At 38.5% G+C, this 23425-nt stretch overlaps 1 protein-coding gene across 4 annotated transcripts in view; it reads right to left on the minus strand.

Annotated features, from left to right (window-relative positions):
- MID1 (midline 1) overlaps positions 1-23425 on the minus strand; it is a 233682-nt gene that overhangs the window by 103977 nt on the left and 106280 nt on the right. For 3 of the 4 annotated variants that reach the window (XM_025372435.1, XM_025372434.1, XM_025372436.1), the window contains one exon: positions 22165-22880. In XM_025372435.1, coding sequence (XP_025228220.1) covers positions 22165-22824 — 660 coding nt within the window. In that variant the 5' untranslated portion in view covers positions 22825-22880. The remainder of the gene's footprint in view (positions 1-22164; positions 22881-23425) is intronic. The other variant, XM_025372437.1, reaches the window with a different exon arrangement.

Below are 23425 nucleotides of genomic sequence, written 5' to 3' on the forward strand. Positions count from 1 at the left end.
AACCAGCTCTGAGTCATTGACCTAATTTAGTTTCACAAACAGTATTAGGACTGCATCTAATCTAAGAGTAGAAATATATACAGTATTCCATGTCAGCATCCTTTTAATACCACAGGGTTCTCCCAAACTCTTATTATGGGATAATTCTTATCTAGCTCTCTACCAATTATAGGGAGATTTATAGCCTGGCAAAAGTTTTGATTCAAATTTGTAAGGAAAGGCTAATAGATGAGCTCAGATCAGGTGAAAAATGTTGCTGTCCTATATAGTAAAAATGCAACATAATTATGAATTCTAATTTGTGGAAACATAGGCTGTTTCCTTTCAAAGCTAAGGTTTTTTGTTTTTTTTTTGAGACGGAGTCTCCCTGTCTCGCCCAGGCTGGAGTGCAGTGGTGCAATCTCAGCTCACTGCAACCTCCACCTACCAGGTTCAAGTGATTCTCTTGTCTCAGCCTCCCCAGTAGCTGCGACTACAGGCACATGACACCACGCCGGCTAATTTTTGTATTTTCAGTAGAGACAAGGTTTCGCCATGTTGACCAGGCTGGTCTTGAACTCCTGAGCTCAGGTGATTCGCCCACCTCGGCCTTCCAAAGTGCTGAGATTACAGGCATGAGCCATCATGCCCGGCCTCAAAGCTAAGTTTTAAATTACATGTGTACACCTTGACTTACTTCAGAATTTCAACAAGAAAAAATATCTGGATATAAGTGTTTTTATAAAACCCAAAGTAAAGAACATTATGGGAATTTTCAGCCTTTCTTTCTTTAAGTGTGGGATCTTGAGCCCAGATGAGCGAGACTTTCAACATATTGTAGGCTATCATGATCCAGGAAGACAAACTCTGGAGGTATTTTTGGGAGCCTGTGTCTTTTGTCCTGCATAATTGACATAAGAAGATAAAACATTGTTCTTCACTCTTTTTCCCACTCTACAATCACGTTTTCCTTTAGCACATCAGTAACCCCTTTGCCTGTGAAAAGGATGAAAGAAAAAATTGTACCAATACTCAGGTCACAAAATTAAAAGGGAGGGAAACATTCCTGGTAAACATCTTCAAAATGGTTTGTTTGCTTGTGGTGGTATGATGATTGCTTCTGAATGAAGGAGGAGGAAAAGGAGCAGGAGGAGGAGGAAACATACCTATTTGAAAGCGGAATAACAAGCTGGCGGTTTGTTTTATTGCTTTTTAAAAACTTTTATTTATCAGTTCATAGTAGTCAGGATTCTCATGCTTATTTTGTCTTCATTTTTTTTCTTCTTTAGCTCTATGCAGCAGTGCTGGCTGCTGCAGTAGATAAATAATAGATTTGAATAAGCTATAAGCCATAGTTTAGATTTTAACTGCTTTTTTTTTTTTTTTTAAAGGATATTGCCAATGTATTTTAAATGGAACTCTCACACAATAGAACATCCTACAGGGATTTCCTATGGTAGTTTAAGACTTTACAAGACAAATGGTTGGGCCCCATGAGGTTGCCTCCTTCATCCTGCCATGGGCATTTTGGGCATGCCTGAAATGTTGCAGCATTACACTCTCTGATTGCTGCCTTTTACTGCATGGAGTTTATTATTTAGAAAAATTTTTTAAATATTTTAAGGTAAAAATTAGTTCCTGTGCAACAACAGCAAAAACACACACAAACAATATTTAGAAACTGTAAAATGAAGAACAGTTGATTCAATTTTGAAAGAACAAAAGATGTTCTGAAATGCTTTGGTTTGGTTCCATGAAAATTCTTTGAATTTCAGCCATTTATAAATCATTGTTCAATAATTCAATGGCATTTAATGACCACATGATAGATTTATATATTTTTATATACCTTCTTTATAGCTGTTTTCTCAATGATACTGTGAAACAAACAAACCTATTTTTATAGCACTTTCTATGCCTGTTGCCTGTCCTATAAAGACAACCTCAAGTGCAGAACTTCCCTGGATAAAGATCAGTTCAACCTTCAGCAGTTGTCTTATCACCTAACACTCCCTGCCAGAAGAAACACTTGGTATTAACTCCTATCACTCATCTTCTAGATCACTCCTTTGGAACACTTTATTTCATAAAATCCCTTAGGGCTATATAACTCTCAACAGTACTAGAAAATGACTCCCCGCCCTGAGACTCAAGAAACAAGGATTAAGCCAGTAGTGAAGTTTTACTAGGGTGGAGTGAGCAAACTTAGGTATTGCTGTCCTCACACATGTGGGAGATAAAATCATCCGCCAAGATGTCCCTCCCTCTTGTATTTCTCCTAACCATAGACACTTCCTTGATGAAGACAGAACGTGCAGCCTAGGCTATGTCATGCCAAAGGGTAGAATTAATAGTAATAGTAATACAGGGAATAATTTGCCATCATTGAAAGTTTTGGGGGCCAGGTGCAGTGGTTCACACCTATAATCCCAGCACTTTGGGAGGTTGAAGTGGGAAGATCGCTTGAGCCCAGAAGTTTGAGACCAGCCCAGGCAACACGGCAAAACTCCATCTCTACAAAAAAATACAAAAATCAGCTGGGCATGGTGGCACATGCCTGTAGTTCCAGCTACTCTGGAGGCTGAGCCGGGGAGGCCAAGCTTCTGTGAGCCATGATTGCACTACTGCACTCTAGACTGGGAGACAGAGCAAGACGTTGTCTCAAAAAAGGAAGGAGGCCAGGCACAGTGGCTGACGCCTGTAATCCCAGCACTTTGGGAGGCCAAGGCGGCGATTCACTTGAGGTCGGGAGTTTGAGACCAGCCTGACCAACATGGAGAAACCCTGTCTCTACTAAAAGTACAAAATTAGCCGGGCATGTTGGCTCATGCCTGTAATCCCAGCTACTCGGGAAGGCTGAGGCAGGAGAATCGCTTGAACTCGGGAGGCAGAGGTTGCGGTGAGCCGAGATCACATCATTGCACTCCAGCTTGGGAAACAAGGGTGAGACTCTGTCTCAAAAAAAAAAAAAAAAAAAAAAAGGAAGGAAGGGAGGGAGGGAAGGAAAAGAAAAGAAGAGAAAGAAAGAAGGAAGGAAAGAGAAAGAAAAGAAAAAAGAAAAGAAAAGAAAAGAAAAAAGTAAAGAAAATAAAAAAGAAAAGAAAAGGACTAATGAACAAACCAGGCATTCTACTTTAAAGCAAAATCTCATATATTCTCAAATAAGCCATGAAAAGCAGTTATTGCTGAACCCACTTTATAACTTGGGAACTCAAAGTTAAAGATGTTCAGAAACCTCCCCAGAGTCAAGCTTATCTGAGGCAGAGAGAAAATTCAAATTAAGGTTGGTAGGACTGCAAATCACCTCTAACCAAATATGATTAAGGAAACCTTAATAATGCCAGGAGGATTACTGCAGAAAGCTTCAGGGAAAAACAGTTCACTGCAACCACATTTGCCAGTATCTTCTAAAAGTTATAAGGCCATGATCACACATATCATAGAATTAGGCAAGAAGAGAAAAAAATAGCATGACTTAAATGTACAATTATGAAAATGACCTGTTGTTATTACACATATTTTAATTAGTATGGGAAACCCTCATAAATTATAATCACTATTATTTATGTGTCCAAATTGATTACTGGATTATTTTAACCTACCACTGTGTCTTCCATGTCCCCTCTCAAAGGTCCCTCTCCATGAGGCTCCTGTCTATGCAGTTATTATCTCTATGATACCCCTCTCTATGATGTTATTCTCTATGATTCCCCTCTATGGTACTCCTCTCTATAATGCCCCTTTCAATAACTCCAGTTCAATGATGGCATCATACAGAGGGATGTCAATTTGTGAAAAACAAATTGATTTTGTTTTTCCATCTCTAGTGTTTATCCCCTCAGGGAAATCGTTGATTGAACACCATTTTATAATTGTAAATAACAGTGTTTTTTGTTTTTTTTCTTTCAGGACAGGAAACACTTTTATTGAATGTGTTATTTAGATATAAAAGGGAAGAGGTAGAGTAACTTTCTCTGAAAAACATAGATATGAAGTAACTGCCAAATAGAGATAAATTAATCTCCAAGGAAAATGAAATGACCAGATCCAGTGGCTTTTTAATGTTTCAGGAACCCTATTTTTATGAGTGTACTTTGGAAGAAAGGCTATACAAACAGTGAAAAATACCCAAAGTGTCATAAGTACCAAACACATAACTCTCCACATTAATTGTGATGGCTTTCTTTCTACTTCTTCAGCCTTAGTCCATGCTATTTCCCAAGGACTTGTAGGAAGCATCTCCAGCTATTAGATATAATTCATATTCAAATTTACTCAGATGTATTCAAAAGAAATCTGAGATAAAATATCTCCCCATGAGTCATCAGCACAATAAGGAAGAATTAAGAGATTTTCAACGGATTCCTTTACTGGGTGAAAAAAAAATCAGATCTCCATTTTCCTTAGTTGATTTTTTTTTTCTTGCTTGCTTTGGTGGTTTGATCACACTGTCTCATTTTCTGACTTTCTAGCTGAAAAAATTTCTTGGATAGGAATATTATTGTCTGGGTTATTACTTTAGTAAAACACATATACTGTGATTATTACTTTAAATTTGGTAAATACCATCAAAATGCAGATTTCTTATAAAAACACAGATAATGAAAATGTCTGCACTCTAGACCATGAGTACCTATGCTAAGATATTTGCCTTAACTTACATAAAGGTATTTATTATTTAACCTCTACAGAAACTGGGTATGTTATAGACACTGCTTCAAACAGGAAAACTCCATCTAGTAGAAGGAAGATCATTTGTTGAAGGTTGGTCTATCTGTGGCCTAGCATATGGTTTCTACTAACCAACTGTGAGATCTAAACCAGGGGCTGGCAAACTATGGCCCATGGGCCAAATCCGGCCAGTCACCTGTTTTTATAGAATTTCATTGGCAGCCTGCCACATCCATTTGTTTCTGAATTGCCTATGGCTGCTTTTGAGCAGTTCCCACAGGAACCATATGGCCTGCAATGCCAGAAAGATTTAGTAGCTAGTCCTTTACAGTGTTTGCTGACTTCTGCCTTTACGAATTATTCTGACCCTCAGTTTACGCATTGTAACTGAGGGACTGGAAAAGAATAAACTTTTTCCACCAAGTTTGCACACTAGAATCACTTGGGGGAGTTTTGGGGAACCCCAATGCCTGAGCTGCACCCCAGAAGATCTTGTCCCATTGGGCTGGGCTCCTGCCCAAGGTGATCCCTGTGTAGCCAGGTTGAGAACCACTGAACTAGATATGTGTGATGGCCCTTCGAGCTCAACACTTTCATGACATGAACATTTTGTAAAACAAGTAGTACCTTCCAGCAGGAACAAACACTTGGAAATTATGACTGAATAAATTCAGCCTCAGCAATGAAGACTCGCATCTGATTTATGCTATTCCAAGTATCTGACTTGAGGAATTTAGAATCCACAGTTTTGCAAGGATAAAGACGCAATGCTATATAAATATAAACGGTTCCTTTGGAAGACCAACTTAAAATAGACTAACAGATTTAATGAGTTAACTTTTGATCTATGGAAATAATTCACTTTTAATATATCACAATTAAAACTATTATACATCAAATATAAGCCATTTGGGTGAAAATCTCAGCTGCCAGCCTGTTCTCTGCAGACTCCCCACTTGGAGGAAAGCCTCAGGCTCTCCTGTCTCTGACACAGATGGCTACACCTGGAAGGTAGTCCTGAAAATGAGCTGCAAACACTAGGAAATCTGGGGGATAGCAGATAATATCAAATACACCTAAATCATGTTTTGGGAAGGGATTAAAGAATATTTCATAAGCCTTTGGAGGTTTAAATATTGTTGAAACAGCCTGAAGCCTGGCATGTGCAGGCCCAGACTGCTCAGTCGGGCTGGGGGCATGGGTGAGAGAAGCCTGCTGTGCACAAAACTCTGGGGCTGCTTCCAGGCTGCCAGGCTGCCACTCAGGGCATCTGCAGATGGTGGGAGGGGAGCTCTGCAAAGTCTCAGCTCTCTACATCTCAAAATAGATTTGGTTTGGGGGTCACACAAGCAACTAAATGCCTCTAAGAGTAAAACTGAGCATTTCTCTTAATGTCATTAACAAAGATGCTTTGCTTCGACTCAGGGTGTCTCGGCTTCAGCACTATTGACATTTGGGGCTGGATGATTATCTGTTTTGGGGGGCTGTCCTGTGCCTTCAGGATGTTTAGCAGCATCCCTGGCCTTGACCCACTGTGTGCCAGTGGCAGCCCCTTCCTCTCCCAAGTTTTGAAAACTAAGCAATTGTATATTGCTAAGTTTACCCCATGGTCCTTATGGTTCCTTACCATCCTGTCTCAAAGTGGAATTAAGCTCTATTCTGAGGCAGTAGGGAACAAAATATACACACAAAATATATACAATCGTCCCGAGGTACCTGTAGGGGATTGGTTCCAGGACCCCTATGAATACAAAAATCCACAGATGCTCAGGTCCCTCATATAAAATGGCATAGTATTTGCATATAACCTGTGTATATCCTCCCATACACTTTAAATCATCTCTAGATTAATTATAATACCTAATACAATGTAAAAGCTTAGTAAATAGTTGTTACATTGTATTGTTTAGAGATTTTTTTAAAAGTCTGTACATGTTCAATACAAACAAATGCAACCATTTGTTATTTTTGTTTTGAATATTTTCAGTCCTTGGGTGGTAGAATACACAGATGTGAAATCCACAGATATGGAGGGCCGATTGTATAAGTACATGGTATTATTTTATCCTATCATTTGTGAATCACAAATATTTGATCACTGCTGCCTGAACTAAAGTTTTAAAAATTCAAATGGTCTCTTTATAAGACTTTCTTGAAAGAAATCATTGAGAAGGAACTTGTAGATTCAGAAAGGAGTGCAGAGACCTGAAAGACATTATTTTGCTTGACTATGTATTTAAAATTTGAAAGAATGGCTGGTGGGCTAGGATTTTCCTTTGTTTTATCTGATGGGCAACTTCTATCTACACAATACAGACTATAATCTAATTAAATTATTACAGGCTTTTCCACTTGTTTCAACAACTATTTACTACTGATAAAATACCTTGTAGCTTTTCAGAATGCTCTAGTCATTGAAAAATGAGTAATCAGACATAAAATAACTACAAAATACAGTCACTGGGCTTGAGACATTGAAACACAATTGGGGAGGGAAGACTTATGCCCAAAGTATGTTTATTTTTAAATTTTTAATATGTTTTAGAGACAGGGTCTTTCTCTGTCATCCAGGCTGGAGTGTAGTGGTGTGATCATGGCTCACTGTAGCCTCCAACTCTGGGCTCAAGTGATCCTCCTGCCTCAGCCTCCAGAGTAGCTGGGACCATAGGCGTGTGCCATCATGCCTGGATTTTTTTTAAAAATTTTTTATAGAGACAAGGTTTCACTATGTTGCCCAGGCTGGTGTTGAACTCCTGGGCTCAAGCGATTCTCCTGCCTCAGCCTCCGAAGGTTCTGGGATTACAAACGTAAGCCACCGCACCTGGCCCAAAGAATATTAAATAATACACAAACAGCAAGTAATTATGAAGGAGTGGTTAAAAAAATAGGGAATGTTGGAGATTAGATAATTTTATTAAAAGTCAAATTAGAGTAGTCCCTCCATGAGGTTTGAGTTGGTCCTTCAAGAATAATCAAGAGTTGGTAGAGGAAGAGCTGGAAGGATTGAGGATTCACTTACATAAACTGTATTGTTTGACTTTGTATAAGAACATATACAGTCATCCCTCAATATCTGCAGGGGATTGGTTTCAGGACCTTCCCACAGATACCAAAATCCATGGGATGCTCAACTCCCTAATATAAAATGGTATAACATTTGCATATAATCTACCCATATCCTGCAATACTTTAAATCATCTCTAGGTTACTTATAATAATTAATACAATGTAATGGTACATAAATAGTTGTTACAGTGTATTTTTTATTTGTATTTTTATTATTTTTAAATTGTTTTTTCCCCAAAAAACAATTAAATCCTTGTTGAATCCTTGGATGCAGAACCCACAAATATGGAGGGCCAACTGTGTTGTCCATATAACTACAGAAAAGGCTTAAAATTTAGAATAACGGGGGAAAGACAGAAGCATTCAGGGAATAACAATAGTAATGGAAAGAGGAACCACTATGTTTTGTCCAGGGCTTCCCAGGGGACAAGCATTATGGAGTTATTACTGAATTATTACCTCTGTTTTACTGATGAGGAATTGAGGCTTGAAAAATTAGTTTTGCTTTTTTCCCTTAAGTTCACACAGTTCTAAAATGGCAAGGCCAGGACACAAGTTGAAATCAGACTCTAAACCTGCCTCAGATCTGCTGAATCTTATAAATGGTGGCTCATCATGTAATCCCAGCACTTTGGGAGGCCAAGGTGGGCAGATCACCTGAGGTCAGGTGTTTGAGACCAGCCTGGCCAACCTGGTGAAAGCCTGTCTCTACTAAAGATACAAAAATTAGCCAGGCGTGGTGGCGCGTGCCTGTAATCCCAGCTTCTCGGGAGCCTGAGGCAGGAGAATCGCTTGAATGTGGGAGGTGGAGGTTGCAGTGACCTGAAATCATGCCACTGGACTCCAGCCTGGGCTATGCAGTGAGACTCTAACACAAACAAACAAACAAACAAAAAATATATATATTTATATATACACATAGACATATATGTACATATGAACGCTGAGTGGTTTTGTGCACAACCATATTTGAGATATCTCCGTCTTAGAAACCAGTTTAAATCTACAATTCTGACTGATTAGCGATCCGAGAAAGAGGAATGGATAACAGATTGAAAAGTTTGGTGACCATTTTTATATGTATCCACGCTTTGGCATGAATAACTAAATATGAGTATTAACTCGTTTTGGTCTCTTAAGACATTTGAAATGTTGAACTCATAGACCAAGACTATAAATTTACATTTTTAGCCAGGGTAAATGATCACATTTCTAGTGATGAAATGATTTTATGGATCATCAGAGATTCACTCATTTATGCTAACACTTAGGTACAGAGAAACTATTGAGTATTGGATAATTCAATATTACTGTAAGTAAATAAAATGATTCCATATGGATTTCCATATTTCAACTTTGTATTTTTACTTATTTATATTAGAATGGAAACTAGACCATCTTCAATCATAGTCACCACTTCAAAGGATACTTCTTTGCTCAGTCCAGGGAGCCTGTGTGTCAAAAGTGAAGGCAAAAATACTTCGTGTCTCCATACTCTAACTCTCTCTCTTTCTTTCTCGCTAATTTTTTAAGGGTGCTATGTTTGGACCATAGTTGTTTCTGCTTTAATCATAGGTGATGATTAGTCAGGGGCAAAATGCGGTCCCTGGGTCTGAGCTCCAAAACGTAGTCATCTGACTGTAGTTATGCTTTGGAATTTTCCATGGCCTCATGTTCTGCATTGTTAAAAATGGTTCCTATTTACCCAGCTGCTCCCACCCACTAAATGCTAGGCTAGACACTTGGACCTATATTATCTCATTTAATCCTCCCAAGATCCCTAATGAGCAGGTATTATCATTCCCATATTTTTGTAGGAGATACATTGTTGTTCCAAGGATCAAATAATACTTGAAAGTGCTTTGCAAACTGTCAATCTGGAGATTTACAAATGCTAGTTATTATTCTTGGTAATAGCTGGTTCTTGGTGTTTGATCAACAAACACCCTTGAACCACATCTCAAAACAATGTAAAGCAGCATCTTGACAGATTACTCCACCTTCCTGTACTACCACTCAGCCCTGACCTACAAGACAGTTTTCTTTTTCTAGTGGTATGGAGGCAGCCCTACGGCCTTGCCTAATATGTTATCAGATGAATGTTTTATTGATATATAATATTTGTACATATTTATGGGGTACATGTGATATTTTGTTACATGCATAGAATTTGTAATGATCAAGTCAGGGTATTTAGAATGAAAGAGCTACTGGAACCAGTTAACAAGCTGGACACTATAAATAAGTGAGGCCCTTGTTTGCTGGGACCCTCTAGAGCTTAAATCAGCAATCCAGAGGCAAAAATAGCATCTCCCTCCAAGCCCCTTAAGTGAAGTGCATACGGCTTCCCCATGTCTCCTAGATCTTTCAGACTCACTCATACAGGCCATACTCAGTGTGTGAGTCTAAAAGCCTGCCCATTTCACTCTTCTAGGCTTTGAATCTGACCATGTCAACCGAGAGTGACTGAGCTCTAAACAGCTGTGTCAAGGGTCAAAGAAGGAGGAAATAAACACTCTACCAGGTCAGGATATTCATCCTAACACCTAAGTTGGTAAAAATTCCATAACCAATAAAGCAAACCCACCAGCTGGCTTGGTTAACACAATAGCACTTCCGCAAGTTTGCCTCTCATAATATCTTCCTAGGGATGGATCCTTTCAGAGTGGAAATGACATAAACTGCTTGTGAGCCTGGATATTTATCTGACCTATTAGCCCTGTTCAGGAAGGAAATGGAGACCTCTGAGGAAAGCATGTGAGAAGGGCTAGCAGTCCAGCCCGTGAACAGCAGACCTTTCATAAGAAAGCATCCAGCTGGATTTTTTTCATGGATTGGAGTCTTCATATTTTGCCCTTACTTGCAACTCCAAAGGACTGAACAGTGTGAATGTCACTGTTTGCTTTCTGTAAATGTTGCTTTTTAATGAAATGCATTTTCACTTCAGCTTTTGGAATTAGGCAATTTCCAGGTATCAACACCAAAGTCAGTGGTTTTTTATTATTATTCACATTAAAAATTATCTCATTGATTGAGCTCCATGGAGCTCTTTTCATATCCTATCTATATAATCTTATTACCTGTTATAATGAGCTCTAGACCATGGAAGCAACGACTTAGCTTTGTTATTCATTTCTGCATTCCCAGAGTTTACTCAGTGTTTATCTCATAGTACCTATATAAAATATTCCCTGAGTAAACAAATAAGGTTTTTTCTTTCTTTCTTTCTTTAAAAAGCAGGATCTGATAAAGCAGTTAGGGAAAAGAATATTTATAAAGGCACAAAAGGAATAGAAGCTGCTCATGATTTCCATATTGTTTCAGTAATAAGAACCTAGTCTATCCCAATGTAAATAAAAACCATATTTTCTGGATTTTCCCCCTCAATAAATAGCAAAAGAGATATAAGGGAGGAGGCAGATTATGATACCGCTATTCTAGGCACTCTGCACAACTGGCACAGAAGAAAGCACAGAGAATAAAACACCCCAGGGTCCCTACAGTGGAGGGGTTGGAAGCCGCCTTCTTCTACAACTCCTTCACTTCAGCGCTTTCCTCCTCCTCCAGTCCCAGTCGATATTGAAGTTCCTCCCTCTTCCTATTCTAAGAGAGACAGCTGCTAACAAACAGCCCAGGGCCAACTTGCTTTATCATTTACTCACATACCAAAGGAAACCCTACAATAAGAAAGAAAGCTAGCCCCCTGAGCTCCTCTGACTAGTCTAGGCTTCCTGTGTATCATGTCAACCATCTTTTCCTCATCTGTCTAGCTGTGTATAAATGTGACAGCCATAGTATAAACCCAAATGCCAGCTTTTCTTTTCTTGGAAACAGCTGTAGATGCTCTGACAGCACCTGTGGTGCTGATCCAATCAGATTAACCAGAAACATGAAAGAGCTGCTCCCCTCCGCCCCTGCCACCCGCATCCCCAGACTTCAAATTGGGCCTTGTTTTTAAAGCCATTTCTTTCAATTCACCACTCACTGCTTCTTAAAAGTTCATTTTACTACTTAGCTTGGTTTAGAAAGGACAAATCAAAGTTTCCACCCAATTATAATTCCTTTGAGAGTTGTTCAAAGTTTCCCATGGCCGCCAGAAACACATATCAACCCTATAACCACTGAGTAATTTATGATACTGTCAAGAAATCCACGATTGGATTACACCAATGAAGGTTTTATTGTAACAGTAAATGCCCAGATAAAATAATACCTCATGTACATCCAACACTTACTATGTGCCAGTCACCATGCTCGGCACTTTACAAGCATTTTCCTTTTTGATGAGACATGCAAAATGTGTTTTCCTTTGTCAGCTTAAAGACCATACCTCATGGGTATGCAACAACATTATGTCATACCCAAAAGTCCAGAATATAAAGTGATTAAGTTTTAAGTGGATTTTTGCAATTGCATTTGTATCAGATTTTTCCAGGATGTTTATGCCACATACTGAAAATAAATCAAATCTTTAGCCACATTCACTTTCTCAGACTACTTATGCCCACTTTATGGCAATGTCAAAAAATTTACCAGTTTAAGAATAATGTATATATTAAGACATTCAGGAAAACAATTATCCTAAGAAGGGAATTAGTGAGCCCATTAAGCTGCAACCATGATTCCTTTGTTTCCTCATTGACATCACTGTCCTAACTCTGCTTTCTTTTGCAGTGTCCCTGAGGTTGTCTGGGTCCATGTACATGAACACAGCTCCAGGAATGAAGTCTGGCCCTTCAAGACAACCAAATCTACACTGGCTCAGCTATAGAAAATGTCAGCATGGGAACATCTTCTAGGCAACTTATTTTGGTGGCCCTGGAGGCATCACTCCAAAGCCACATCTCTGCAATAATTCCCAGACAGCATGGTAAGGCATCATCCTACACCCATGATGGTGGTTTATTGCCAGGCCAAGTGGGTTTTTAAAAATTACCGTAAAATCATTGTGTTTACTCCTGAAAACATCAGAAGAGATGTCAGAAATTTCAGAACCACTCAAAAGACAATCCTGCCTGTGCTGGCTGGCACTGTTAACCGCAGTAGGAAGTAGCAGGAAAGACACAAAACTGGACAGCAGGGAACTGTGCTCTAGTCCTAGTTCAGAGTCACTAACCCACTAGGTAATTGCGGAAAACTTCTTTTACTACTCTCAGCCCTACTTTCCTCATCTGCAGAATAAGGATGGAATGACGTGAGTTCCAAGGTTGCTTCTGGCTCTAAAACACTATTTTGGTTTATAGTGGGCATTAGCATTCTCCTTATTGTGAATCAAAAAGCCAGAAGAAATAACCATGCATTGTCCTCACTGTGTCTTACTGCCCTAGAGAAGCAGGAAAAGAATCACATTTGTGTCTGGACCTAAGAGCCAATCAGCAACGACATCTCCTATTTCTTCCTAGTTTTATGGAGCAAGACCCTGAATCTCACACTTTTACATGTTTCTGTTGACAGGGTGGTAGTTTTTGACCTGTGATACTACTTCTTTTTGCTAATTAAAAAGGAGACTACAAAATCTAAAGTAATGTGAATGTCTCTTCCCCCTTTTATTTCTTCCATGAACACAGTAACCCTATCCATTCTTATATTCTCACATGAAATTTATTTCAGAAAATATACATTAACCTCTCTCTCTCTCTACAAAAATTAAAATTAAAATTTAAAAAAACTTCACTATTACTCTATAGAAAATAGTAAAAATGGCCTAAACCCTTAACCTTGCATTTAAAGACTTTCAAGACCTTCCCTCTAGGTGACTCTTCCAACATCCTCTTTCCTGGCTCCCCAGTTGGCACCCTGTGCTCTAGCTAGGATTGTCTAAACTTCCAAAGCTGTCTTGCCTATTCCTGCCGACAGGTCTCTGCTGGTCTCACTCCCGCAGAGCACCTCACTCTTCTTTGATGCTTAATCCACAGATCTGTCAAAGCAGCTTAAATCCCACCACCCTGAAGCAAGGTTTATTGTCTACTCAAAAGCAGATTCATCTCTTCCTCCTCCGAATCCCAAAACACTCGCCTAACGCATCAATTCTGTACATGTCCATCAACAAGTGTTTATTAATTGTCACATCTCTGCCCTTTGGCAGGTGCTTCAGAAACAGAACTATAAAACACATTAAAGCAACAATATAGACTCTTATCTCACATACACATAACACAAGCAGTGGTTAAAAAATATTTGGCAGTCTACATCCAATGTCCACACACTTTACCATTACACATTCTGCCTCCTAGTTTCTAACAGTCGTTTTGACACGTGTTGCAGGCTTTCTGTAGGCCAGGCACAATGCTAAGGGTTTACATGAAACACTTTATTTTGCTCTCCCAATTTTCTGCAAAAGTAAGTACTATATATTAGCCCTGTTTTATAAATGAGTAAAATATAGCACAGGAACGTTAACAAGGTGCCCAAGAATTATGTTTACACAGCCACATGATGAAGAGGTACCATGTGTACTTGTTTGTGCATTTTTCGAACTCTCTGAGCTTACCAAGAATGATTCTGACAATAATAAATCACTAGGCAATAATACCTTGCTCTCTGCAGGTGAAGGAGTTGAGAAAAGACTCATTCAGAAAATAGACAGGTGAGGAGGGGGAAAAGGAAGCTGTCTTGAATTTCCCATTAAGAACATATGCCTGGAGATGCTTTCTTTTATTCTATCTATCATAAATATCCTTGTACCAAACTAACAAAATTAAAATATAGTTTTAATATATTTTACAAATATCTGGAAATCTTATTTTAATCACATGGAAACTATTAAAAATATACATTGCAACACATTGTATACATGTATGGAAATATCAGACTATCTTATAAATATGTGCAATTATTAAGTGTCCAACTAAAAATAAAAGAAAAAATACATATCTATATTGCAGACTAAACAAATGCTGTCATGAAATTAGTACAAACAGTATTGCATATTGGAGTCAGTTGGAACTGGTGAAACTCCATATAATTACAACATTTTGGAAGACATGTGTCTGAGTTATTCACATACCACATGGTGAAACATCATATAGTGTATCTGTATTTTAGATTAAAATCAACTGGGAATTATTGTGAACAAGTTTGAAAAACTATATAGGGTTACACAAAGAACATCATACATAGTAAAAAGTTAAAAAGGAATGACTGATAACAGGGATTTTACAAACATCTAGTAAATTCAATATTGTTTTCTAATACAAGGCTTGGAAATGGTAGGTGCAGTGGTCCCTTTTCTGGGAAGCCTTTCTCCATCTCTCAGGGCTGGGGTCAGTACCTTTGCTTTGGGCACAATGTGCTTCCCGCCACCATCAACAGAGAAAGTATTTAGTAGCTGTTGGAATTCCCTACTAGACTATAAGCTCCATGAAGGCAGAGACTGTTACTGTTCATATTACCTTAATTTATTAAACACATATTAACTTAATTTTTTATGACCTCTCAAAAAACCTATATTAACTTTCATTTTTTTTTTTTTTTTTTTTTTGAGACAGGGTCTTTGCTCTGTCACCCAGGTTGGAGTGTAGTGGTATGGTGGTGTAATCACTGCTCACTGCAGCCCTGATCTCCCAGGCTCAAGTGATCCTCTCACCTCAGCCTCCAGAGTAACTGGAACCACAGGTACATGCCACCATGCCCAGCTAAATTTTTATTTTTATTTTTAGTAGAGACAGGGTCCTATTATGCTGTCCAAGCTGGTCTCAAACAACTGAGCTCAAGCAATGCTCCTTTTTGGCCTCCCAAAGTGCTGGGACTACAGGTGTGAGCCCCCCATGCCCAACCATATTGTTCTTAATAACATAGGTTCAAAAGGCCTAAAGCAAGCAAAATGACAGAGCTATGAAGAGGACTTGAAAATTTCACTCTCAGCAAAAAAAAGCTGGAAGCATTCCCTTTGAAACCAGCACAAGACAAGGATGCCCTCTCTCACCACTCTTATTCAACATAGTATTGGAAATTCTGGCCAGGGCAATCAGGCAAGAGAAAGAAATAATGGGTATTCGAACAGGACACAGGAAGTCAAATCGTTTCTGTTTGCATATGACATGATTGTATATTTAGAAAACCCCATCATCTCAGCCCCAAAACTCCTTAAGCTGATAAGCAACTTCAGCAAAGTCTCAGGATACAAAATCAATGTACAAAAATCACAAGCCTTCATATACACCAATAATAGACAAGCAGAGAGCCAAATCATGAGTGAACTCCCATTCACAATTGCTACAAAGAGAATAAAATACATAGGAATCCAACTTACAAGGGATGTGAAGGACCTCTTCAAGGAGAACTACCAGCAACTGCTCAAGGAAATAAGAGAGGACACAAACAAATGGAATATAATTCCATGCTCATGGATAGGAAGAATGAATACTGTGAAAATGGCCACATTGCCCAAAGTAATTTATAGATTCAATGCTATCCCCATCAAGCTACCATTGACTTTCTTCACAGAATAGAAAAGCTACTTTAAATTTAATATGGAACCAAAAAAGAGCCCATATAGCCAAGAGAATCCTAAGCAAAAAGAACAAAGCTGGAAGCATCACACTGCCTGACTTCAAACTATACTACAAGGCTACAGTAACCAAAAACAGCAGGGTACTGGGACCAAAACAGATATATAGACCAATGGAACAGAACAGAGACCTCAGAAATAACACCACACATCTACAACCATCTGATCTTCGACAAAACTGACAAAAACAAGCAATGGGGAAAGGATTCCCTATTTAATAAATGGTGCTGGGAAAACTGGCTAGCCATATGCAGAAAACAGAAACTGAATCCCTTCATTACATCTTATACAAAAATTAAATCAAGATGGATTAAAGACTTAAATGTAAAACCCCAAATCATAAAAACCCTAGAAGAAAACCTAGGTGATACCATTCAGGACATAGGCATGGGCAAAGACTTCATGACTAAAACATCAAAAGCAATTGCAACAAAAGCCAAAATTGACAAATGGGATCTAAACAAACTAAACAGCTTCTGCACAGCAAAAGAAACTATCATCAGAGTGAACAGGCAACAACCACCTACAGAATGGGAGAACATTTTTGCAAGCTACCCATCTGACAAAGGTCTAATATCCAGAATCTACAAGGAACTTAAACAAATTTACAAGAAAAAAACAACCCCATCAAAAAGTGGGTGAAGGATATGAACAGACACTTCTCAAAAGAAGACATTTATGCAGCCAACAAACATATGGGAAAAAAAAGCTCATCATCACTGGTCATTAGGGAAATGCAAATCAAAACCACAATGAGATACCATCTCAAGCCAGTTAGAATGGCAATTATTAAAAAGTCAGGAAACAACAGATGCTGGCGAGGCTGTGGAGAAATCGGAATGTTTTTACACTGTTGGTGGGAGTGTAAATTAGTTCAACCATTGTGGAAGACAGTGTGGCAATTCCTCAAAAATCTAGAACCAGAAATACCATTTGATCCAGCAATCCCATTACTGGATAGATACCCAAAGGATTATAAAGCATTCTGCTATAAAGACACATGCACACATATATTTATTGCAGCACTATTTACAATAGCAAAGACTTGGAACCAACCCAAATGCCCATCAATGATAGACTGGATAAAGAAAATGTGGCACATATATACCATGGAATACTATGCAGCCATAAAAAAGAATGAGTTCATGTCCTTTGCAGTGACACGGACGAAGCTGGAATCCATCATTCTCAGCAAACTGAAACAGAAACATAAAACCAAACACTGCATGACCTCTGTCATAAGTGGAAGTTGAACAATGAGAACACATGGACACAGGGAGGGGAACATCACACACTGGGGCCTGTCGGGGGTGTGGGGCAAGCGGAGGGAGAGCATTAGGACAAATACCTAATGCATGTGGGGCGTAAAACCTAGATGATGGGTTGATAGGTACAGGAAACCATCATGGCACATGTATACCTATGTAATAAATCTGCACGTGTATCCCAGAACTTAAAGTTTTAAAAACAAAAATAGAAAATTTCACTCTCCAAGTGGAAGGCCTAAGTGCACCTCTCCTAGTCATTAATTGATTACACAGACTGAAAACATTAACGAGCTTATGGAAATTTTGAAGATACAATAAACTTATTCTAATATTTATTAAGGGATACTGCATCCATAAGTGAGACCACGTGCAATTATCTTGAGCCCTGATCTTAAGGGATTTAAACTAGAAATCAATAAACAGAAAGACACATTTTAAAAAATACACATATTTGTAACTTCAAAAAAAAAACCCTTCAAGATAAGACTCTTCCCACAAAAAATATACCAAGTTCAAAGTTGACTTGTACCCATCTACCAAACATTCAAGGAATAGATAAAATATTTTGCGTGATCAGAATATAGTTATTATTGCTATGTTTGTTGTCATCTCTTGCCTGCAGAATGAAATATCCCTAATGAAAATACCAGTCACTTGAATTTGTCTCCATTTTAGATTCAGGAAGATTATAATATTAAATAAATGCATGTATGTATATGTATATGCAAATATGTGTGTGCATCACACACCATAACACTAGAACCTGCACTATGCCTGCTACTGGTTTTCAAAGAAGAAACAAGTTATAGAAATTCTAATAAAAAAAAGTCTAGCTCAGTATACACTTACAACTTTCCTAGTTACAAACTGGGAAAGATTTTTCAAACATAGAACCTTACAATCTATAAATTAAACCCAAGAATGAAATCTCATGTCTTCACTTCCAGATAAAAAGTGCTACATAGAAATGCTGAGCTTTAGTTGGAATTTTTAAATCAAACTATTAAAAAATTATAATGGGATGATCCATTGACACATGCATTATACAAACAAACTTCCTCAGCCAGCCTTTAGAATAAGAATGGCAAGACAATAGTTTGGAACTTCAGCTTCAGCTAATTTGAAGGGGCTATGCTGAAACTGAAAGGCAAGGAAAGGTCAGTTTTTTTCAATTTGTATATTTTTATAGGTGTAATTAGAGAAAAGAAACAAGAGCTCCAACCTTGTATGTTGGAACTGAAAAAGAGGAACTACTGAATTTTAATTCCTTGAAAACTCTGGAATGCATTAATTATATTAAATTCTCTTATATGTTATGTGGTTCACAAATCAAATTTTTTCTCCAAGTTTGAAGGACTGAGAGGCTTCTTAAAAATTCAATTAAAATGATGTAAAGATATGTCCACATCATGGATACGCTCCACTTAGAGACCTTTGCACTTGGCAGGAAAACTTTTCTCTTTTCATCTTAGTAGAGTTTAGGAAATGCTACCTTAATTTTCGCCTTGCTTCAATATTTCATGAGTGCCTCTCAATGCATAGTCTCCAAAAGCGTTAGATTACTGACATGATGCTATTTTACATGATGTGGATGATTTTATTTGTACGAGTTCTACATGTTGGAATTTTTATCTTTTCTTCTTTTACACTTAGGAAAAGATTGTAATGTACAAAATGATATTCCGATTTTTTTAATATAAACACACATCTCTTATACTGAGATCTAATGAGTAAAATATGTCCCCCAAAGTTTAGTATTATTATAAGAAATTATTCTTCACAATAATTGCAGAATTCCCTTCTTCATATAATGGACTTTTACTAACAGAAGGACAAAAATGTTTCCAAAGACACTGGGGTCCTTACATATGCAAATTAATAAAGCAAGTTTATTGTCTTATCAATGAAAGCATCCTCAAATTCCTCCATGCTTTATCTGTGTTCCCACATCATCACAAATCCACATCTATATGAGATCTTAGAGCTACAGAAAAATGCATGTTCAGAGTACATTTCAGACCAAAGTAGTAGTTACCAGAAACATACTTCCTTGGTTTTGGTCATCTTGGTATGCTATTACTTCCTTCAAAAATCAACATTTACATTGTCCTTAGGTTTTAAATAAAACAAAGATGTACATATGTTCATAAGTATGTGATAACTGAAATATCAGACATCCAAATGTCATAACTGTTATTATTTTTAAAATTCTAACATAAGTGGCATGTTTTAAAACAAACATGCTATGTTGGTAAGCTATTTGTTCAAATGCTCATAAGTATATCTTGTTGAATGGCTGTAAATGTGTTTTGGTGCATTGGATGCTGTTTATATGCTTATATTTCTGTAACTAGGAAATAAAAAGAAACCACATCATTAATTATCAGGCACTCCATGTGACAGTACAACAACCGATAAGCCACTGGCTCAATTAAAGTGTGCTGGGCTTGTACCTGAAGAGTTTCGTTTTTTGATTAAAAAAAAATCAAAAAAACGAAACTCTTTTCATGTCATGCTAGAGCATGACAGGATTTCTTCACAAATTTGAAGATGTTATGTAAATATTTAATAACTCTGCTGTGACAGGCCATGAGTACTGAGCAGAACTTGACTACAAGATTTAAATAAATATCAAGCCTGGGAGTTGCTAAATATTGAACATCATTATGATTGTGGTGTTTCAACAAACAATCATTAAAAGGTAGTGCAAATCCAATCAAAGGAACATTTTTGATAAAGAAAGATCTAGCATGCTTACATTTTGGAAAACAAAAATCAAACATCTCTGTTCAGTTATCCTAAATATTCTCCCTTCAGCTCCACCACCAACAAAAAAAGGGGTAAAGAAAAAAGATTACCTTGGTTTGTAAAAATTAATAGCCTTATCAATTTCTGCAGAATTTGCTCTAGAGGCACAGCTCATACATGCATTGCCTTTACTATGATTAACTTTGGTGGTACTTTTCTCCGGTGCTGCCATGCACTGTTCTGGAAAGCCTGTCATCGTTTGTCTTCCGTTGTCTGTGTCACCTGAGTCCTTGCGCTTGACTTCCTCTACATGGTTTAAAGATGGATTTGCACCAGTAATTCTTTGGATATTTGAAGTGAAACATGCTGCCCAGGTGATGCTTTTGTTGCCCAAGTGACATTGAGAAGCAGGAATTCACTTCAGCATATAGGTTTCCCTCAACATGTCAAGAAATAGCAAAGCCAAATCCCAGATGTGGTCCGTTAATCCCACTGTCACAAAATAAACTATGTGGTCCCAGTAAACACAACCACTCATTAGCGCTAAGGAGAGGTGATAGAAACCATTTGTTAAAGGTGACACTGTTTTCTAAGTGATAACACTCTTTTGATCATGTGATTCATTTTGTTTGCTCAACAACATGGTATGTGTTTATCCCGAGAGGAAGGACTTCAATATATATTTACTTAGAGCTTTTAATTTATACTTCCTTTCTTTTAATTGGTGTCTTGTGATCTAAAATTAGCTGGTGAACATAGTATCTCACTCAAACTCTCTCAGCTGAGTTTTCAATAATCAGACCCACTGTTACCTGAAATTGAACAAACATCTGGAGACTTGGCTTTTTATTTCTTCCCTGGTGCTTTCCATCCATACCTAGAGAGCAATTTTTGTTTTTTTTTTTTTAAGACAGAGTCTCGCTCTTTTGCCCAGGTTGGAGTGCAGTGGCGTAATCTTGGCTCACGGCAACATCCACCTCCCAGGTTCAAGTGATTCTCCTGCCTCAGCCTCCCAAGTAACTGGGATTACAGGCACCCACCAACACACCTGGTTAATTTTTCTATTTTTAGTAGACATGGGATTCCGCCACGTTGGCCAGGCTGGTTTTGAACTCCTGACCTCAAGTGATCTGCCTGCCTTGGCCTCCCAAAGTGCTGGGATTATAGGCATGAGCCACCATGCCCTGCCTTGAAAGTGATCCTTTTATTTCACATATAGTCATATTAATTATTATCCCCCAAGCTGGAGTTAGGTTAATAATTTCATGTAAAAAATGAAGTTCAAATAGTCTTGACTGTAACCTTACTGAATAAAGAGTCTACACGAAAAGGAATTCTTTCGTGAAACCTGAGATTGTCAGAGCACTGCGTGTCACCAATAAGCTGGATATCATTTACACAAGGAATAAAAGGTCACGTGTCCCCTAAAATCCCACATTTGCTACAGACATTCTTCCCTCTATTCCTTTGTTTGTGCAGTAACTAGATACAGGTACAATGAGAGTGAATTAGTTTTCCCAGATGAGTGAGAAAAGTAAATGTTCCCCAAATGCCCAAAGCCAGATTTTATCTGTCATTCTCTCTCTCTCTCTCTCTCTCTCTCTCTCAGAGAGAGGCAGCACTCTCTTTGGAAGAACTGTAAGGATTGAAAATGATCCAGAAAAACTGCACGGATTGAAAATGATCCAGATTTTTAGAATTTGCCCTCACCTTGACAACACTAAAATTACAAGCAGCAGTCAACTTTTATAAGATACCCTTATTGTGTAACATTTATAGGCTGCCAAAAACATGCTAAAACTAATCAGATAACAAAGGTGAGGAGAAAACCTTCACCTGTCAGGTAGCTAGCAGTGAATACACTTTTTATTTCCATGACATTTTCTGGCAGAAAGGGGTTGGCTTAAGGCGGATCGGACTAACCTTCAATTTGTCATAGCGCTCACTCAAAGCTGCCACCTGATGATCGCGGTGCCGCCCAACCAGTTTACACAAGGCACAGATTAACTGGTCATCGGTCACGCAGTACATATTCACCTTCTCATCCTCATGCTCCAAGCACATCAGCCCCCGGATGTGTGAGTCCGGAATTGGCTCAATCAGACGATGGCCTGTAAAGGGCTTCTTATTCGGGTGAGTGGCTTTCAGGCACTCATCACAGTAGGATACTTCGCAAGTGACACAGGTCTTCACAGCGTCCTGGGCAGGATCCTGGTCACAAAACTGGCAGAGGACCTTCTCGGCCGAGGTCATGGTGTTGGCGTCAAAGGCCCGCTCCCGACGGGTCTCACTGGGAGAGTTGGGCCCGCTCACTGATGCTTTCTGGAACCTGTCGATGATGTTCTGTAGGGTGACGTTGCGCTTGAGCCCGTCTAGACCTCGCTGGCTGAGGGTGATGACATGCCGGCAGGTGGGGCACTGGAAGGCGGTGATGGACTCCACGGACTCGTTGGTGGCACAGTGTGATACTAGGATGCGGTGGGCACAGTTGAAGCAGAGGCTGTGTGCGCAGGGCAGTAGAAGAGGGTCCTCAAAGAGCTCCAGACAAATAGGGCAGGTCAGTTCTGACTCCAGTGTTTCCATCTTCAGGCAAAGCTCTCTTGTGTCATCAGCAAAACCCAAGGAAGCTGATCAGCTATCTGGAAACAAGAATGTAAGATCTGATTAGGCACAGGGAGGTCAACCATGGGGGGGTGTCAGCTTTGAATGCATCTCAGAATAATTCCAAACACAGGTCATGAAAGGGTAAGTGTGTGTACATTCCAAATAATTCTCTTTCTATTCACTGGGGAAAATAGGAGGAAAAAGCATCCTGAGCCATCATATACCAGTTAATATTTTCTCGAAGTTCAGTAACTGAAAGTTTACAATTTTGTTTTTGCAATTTTGTTTTTTAAAAGGCCTTATTCAAAACTGGAAAGTAATTGAAACTGTAATTTCCATAATTTGTATTTAATCAGAATAATCTTATTGTGTCAGAGTCAGGTTTAACCTTGCACAGAAAATTAAAATGTAGAAATATTCATCAATAGAGTCTTTTATAAATTTGAATTTATAAACTTACATATTAATGTATATGAGATTTAAGGACTTTTACTCTGCAATACCAAACCAGGTTTCAGAACAGTGGGAAGGCAGTAACTATAGAAATGGACATGAAATGTATATGAAATCAAATGCAGGG

This window comes from Theropithecus gelada, chromosome X (assembly GCF_003255815.1).
Source record: "Theropithecus gelada isolate Dixy chromosome X, Tgel_1.0, whole genome shotgun sequence".
In the NCBI taxonomy this organism is placed as follows: domain Eukaryota; kingdom Metazoa; phylum Chordata; class Mammalia; order Primates; family Cercopithecidae; genus Theropithecus; species Theropithecus gelada.